The sequence below is a fragment of the Microtus ochrogaster genome, chromosome 5 (genome assembly GCF_000317375.1).
Source record: "Microtus ochrogaster isolate Prairie Vole_2 chromosome 5, MicOch1.0, whole genome shotgun sequence".
NCBI classification, from domain to species: Eukaryota; Metazoa; Chordata; class Mammalia; order Rodentia; family Cricetidae; genus Microtus; species Microtus ochrogaster.
Genome location: NC_022012.1, coordinates 25,547,966 through 25,552,849, shown reverse-complemented (window position 1 = coordinate 25,552,849; position 4,884 = coordinate 25,547,966). Strand labels below are relative to the sequence as shown.

Here is a 4,884-nt window from a genome sequence, read left to right as displayed (position 1 = left end):
AGGCAGGAAGGCAGGAAGGCAGGAAGGCAGGAAGGCAGGAAGGCAGGAAGGAAGGAAGGAAGGAAGGAAGGAAGGAAGGAAGGAAGGAAGGAAGGCAGGAAGAAAAGAAGGAGAGACAGCGACAGATAGAGATAGGGATATAGCTCAGTGGCAGATTGTGTGTTCCACAGGTTCAAGGCCCTAAACTTGATCCCAGAATGAAGAAGAGGATGAAGAACAAACTCAAGCAAGACTCTAAGCCAACAACTACAGTCACACTAACTTATAATACCAGGGTTCACAGAGCTATCTAAGCACAACTTTCCTTTCATACAAAACATCAAAGGATCAGATTGGTTCTGGAGATTGAGGAAGATGAAGGGCCCTTTGAGGTGCAAATGGGAACAAACCCATCAATTAAAATATGTCTCAATAGTAAAACAACAAAATATCATTTGTCATATCAGATTGGCAAAATTTGAAAAGAATGTAAATATGCCAGTAGTAGAGTGTTGAAAATGGGCATTTTCATGTAGTTGGCAGAAATATAAATTTCCTCAATATGACAGAAGCAATTTACACAGAACTGTCACAATAGTCTTTTTAAACTAGGCATGGTGGCTCACATCTATAATCCCAGACCATGAGAGGCTGAGGCAGGAGAATAACATATTTGAGGCCAGCTTAGGCCACACAACTAAGACACTGTCTCAAACAAACACACTGTTTTCTTACTCGTAAGGACAAATCTCAAATGTATTAAATAAACCAGTGCAACAAGCTTTATATATGTGCCATTTAGACTCAAAACACCAACCAATCTCCCGCACTCTTTACTTCCCACAATTATTGTGAAGCAAAACCTATACATTATATGTAGGCTGTTATCTTCAGATAGTTCAGTGTGTGTATATGTATTTACATACAATGACCTTTATAGTTTAAATATTATCATTTCTAAAAACTGAAATATTCTTTAGTATAATTAAAAATCCATTAGTACTACCATTTTTCCAAATTGTCTCCCTCTCTTTTTACACTTGATTTTATCAAATCAGGATCCAAATGGAAAACATATACAGCATTTACTTACTGAGACATCCAAAACTGTTAGTTCCCCTCCTCTTCTTTTCTCATGCAATTTATTTGTGAGAAAAGTCAGGGGATATAGTGAGAGAATGCTTATACAAACTAAAACAAAACAAAACAGCAACAAAACCCAAACAGGTTATATGGCTGGGATGTAGCTCCGCTAACACATGTGTGCACAGGATGCACAGAAGCCCTGGGTTTGATCCCCAGGACACATATACTGGATGTGATGATGAATGCCTGTAATCCCAGCAGCACACAAGAAGTGAAGGTGAGAAGATCAGAAGTTCAAAATCATCTTGGGCTCCATAATAAGTTCAAGCCCAGCAGCTTAGAATACATGAGACCATCTCAAAAACAAAAACAAAACAAAAAACAAAAAGTAAAACTAAGCCGGGCGGTGGTGGCGCACACCTTTAATGCCAGCACTCGGGAGGCAGAGGCAGGCGGATCTCTGTGAGTTCGAGACCAGCCTGGTCTACAGAGCTAGTTCCAGGACAGGTTCCAAAGCCACAGAGAAACCCTATCTCGAAAAACCAAAAAAAAAAAAAAAAAAAAAAGTAAAACTAAAAGACTCCAGGCCATTTCTCCTAGAGTCCATGGGCTAGATTTTACCAGTAAGTCTTGCATGCCTTTTGACTTGTTCAGTTTGTCTACCATGCATCCTGTCAGCTGCAGAACACTCTCCAGACTTGGTCATATTTGGGTTTGATTTTCTGGGATGAATACTTCACACAACATGACACAATATATACAGCGCTAGGAAGCATATAATAAACAGACATCTCTCTTCCGTCATAGGAAAGCCACTTGCTACCATCTGGTTTGTCCATCAAAACACTCCCCATCACAGCCTTTTTCAGGCTACTGTTGACAGCAACCTTCTAGAACCATACTTCATCAGGGGATGAAAATGGCACTGTGTTTGCTGTCTGGAAAAGAAATTTCTCTTTCAAGTAACTCCAAGAGTGTCCATGGCGACAGATTGCCAGCTTTCAGATAATGCTGTATCAGTCTTTGTCTATATTTCCACATCACTCCTGACTCAGAGCCTAGCTATGTAGTTCACTCTGGCTTAGAACCTGTGACTCTCCGGCCTGCGACTCCCTGGCCTCTGCCTCCCAAGTGCTGGTATTATAGTGATACCAGATCCCCACCACCACCAAAAGACACTTTTTAAACTTATGTCATTCTTGCTGGGTGGTGGTGGGGCACACCTTTATTCCAGCACTCAGGAGGCAGAGGCAGGTGTATCTCTGTGAGAATGGATCTCTGTGAGAAAAAAAAAAAACTTATCTCACTCTTTTATTGGAAAACTGAACTAATACCCTGTTTGTTTGTCTGATACAAAGACTCATTATTTTTGTTTGTTTGTTTGTTTTGTTTTTTAGTTTTTCGAGACAGGGTTTCTCATTATTTTGCCCAGGCTGGTCTCAACCAGGAGGACTCAGCCAATTGTCCTGTCTCATCTTCCCAGTAGCATAGGCTTACTTCTTAAAACTTCCTTAACCAAACACTTCTTACTGACAAGCTATTACAATATACTGACAGCACTGTGTTAGTATTATATTCTGTTTTGCTTTGCTTACATTAAAGAAGTTAGATAGTGTACATTAAACAAACAAGCAAAGACTCAGAGATAGCATAAAGGTAGAAGGACACTGCAGCAACAGGATAGCCACTGTATTAGTCCCAAATGGTACAAAGGGTTTTGTTTTACCTGTTGAGCTGTGGCATCTTGCTGGACGTAAGCTACCTGAGCTGGGTCTGTAAACAGAGTCTAAAGAAAAACAAACAAACCTATCAGTAGATCTTTAGACACAGGAAAATTACTCTGCTCAGTACCAACTCTTAAGAGAGTTATCTGGAGTCACAGTTCGTAATCTTTTATTAATGCAGGAGATAAAGACAGTGTTCTTGCACTGGCCTGGAGTCTTTACTTCAAAAGGCTCCGGAGATTAAATAAACAGCCATCCCAAAAGGCTAACATACTTCAATATTCTACTCCCAAGCAAAGCCTCTCTTGAGGCTGAATGTCACAGGTAATAAAAAGGCACGACATGAAAACATAAAAGACACGTCATGAAGAAAATACACCATTCACATTGAGCCCTACTCACAGAGGAGATTTGTAAGTCAGTAAAAATGGATTCAGAGTTGGGAATTACAGAGGCATATCAGGAACACAGGCTTATAAGCCTTTACAATATGAACACTTGTTTGTCATCAGAAAAGTAGAAAGAACATATATGCCCACAGGTCCTTTAGGTTAGATTCTTTCTTTTTTTTTTTTTTTAATTTTTCCAAACAGGGTTTCTCTGTGTAGCTCTGGTTGTCCTAGAACTCACTCTGTAGACCAGGCTGGCCTCAAACTCACAGAGATCCACCTGTCTCTCTCTCCCAAGTTCTGAGATTAAAGGTATATGCCACCACTATCTGGCTATAGGTTCTTCCTCTTGCTTTTTTTTTTTTTTTGATAAAGCCAGCATGTATAATAATGATAATAAAGAAACTTAATCATTATAAACACATAGCAACTAGAGAGGGAAAATGTCCCTACTGTTACAGCTAAGATAAGGTTAGAATCTGCAATCCAGAAAAATAGTCTCACTGCTACATCTTTTGAAAGACTTTAATTTGTCCAAAACTTTGGTAAACCTATGGGACTAAAATAAAAACTGGGCCACACAGAGAACCCCTGTATAGAAAAACATAAAAAAGAAAAAAGAAAGAAAGAGAGAAAGAAAAAAAGAAAGAGAAAAAACTGGTTTAATCTGAATTCCAGAGGAACATGAAGAAAAGCTGTAGAAAGTTAAGATTTCTTTACTTTGACATTTAAAATATTATCAAACTTCAAACACTTAGTAACATTATAATAAACCAGCAGTTAAGTACAGACCATCTTTTACATACACTCTCTGGTTGTACTTTATTTTGTTGGTGGTGGTGGTTGTCATTTTTGTTTTTGTTTTCTGAGACAGGGTTTCTCTGTGTAGCCAGTTTTTATTTTAGGCATAACAGCCCTATCAGTCCTAGAGCTGGATCTGTAGACCAGAAGGCCTCAAACTGACAGAGATCTGCCTGCCTCCACCTCCCAAGGTGTGCACCACCACCGCCAGGCTTGGTTACGTTTTTTTTTTAAAGATTTATTTATGTATGTATGCATGTATGTATGTATACAGTATTCTGCCTGCATGCACGCCTGCAGGACAGAAAAGGACGCTAAATCTCATTACAGATGGTTGTGAGCCACCATGTGTTGCTGGGAATTGAGCTCAGGACCTTTGGAAGAGCAGGCAGAGCTCTTAACCACTGAGCTATCTCTCCAGCCCCGGCTTAGTTGTACTTTAAGAAAGTTAGAAAAATAGCACTAAGCCTAAGCACTCCAAAAAGACCATGTGAGCATTTGGCAAGTTCATTTCTATATACACTAGAAATGTATTCATGAAGGGAATCTTATTTTTTCTTAGAAATGATATGAGCGCCGGGCTGGAGAGATGGCTCAGTGGTTAAGAGCACTGCCTGCTCTTCCAAAGGTCCTGAGTTCAATTCCCAGCAACCACTTGATGGTTCACAACCACCTGAAATGAGATCTGGTGCCCTCTTCTGGCATGCAGGCATGCAGACCACTGTATACTTAATAAATTAATTAAATAAATACCTTTACCCGGGCGGTGGTGGCACAGGCCTTTAATCCCAGCACTCGGGAGGCAGAGACAGGCAGATCTCTGTGAGTTTGAGGCCAGCCTGGTCTACAAGAGCTAGTTCCAGGACAGGAACCAAAAAAGCTACGGAGAAACCCTGTCTCGAAAA

The 4,884-nt window shown here is 40.1% G+C and overlaps 1 protein-coding gene across 1 annotated transcript in view; it reads right to left on the bottom strand.

Annotated features, from left to right (window-relative positions):
- The window catches only part of Prdm10 (PR/SET domain 10), a 101,503-nt gene that overhangs the window by 58,875 nt on the left and 37,744 nt on the right, over window positions 1-4,884 (bottom strand). Inside the window, exon 4 of the mRNA XM_026779304.1 lies at window positions 2,792-2,851. Coding sequence (XP_026635105.1) covers window positions 2,792-2,851 — 60 coding nt within the window. The remainder of the gene's footprint in view (window positions 1-2,791; window positions 2,852-4,884) is intronic.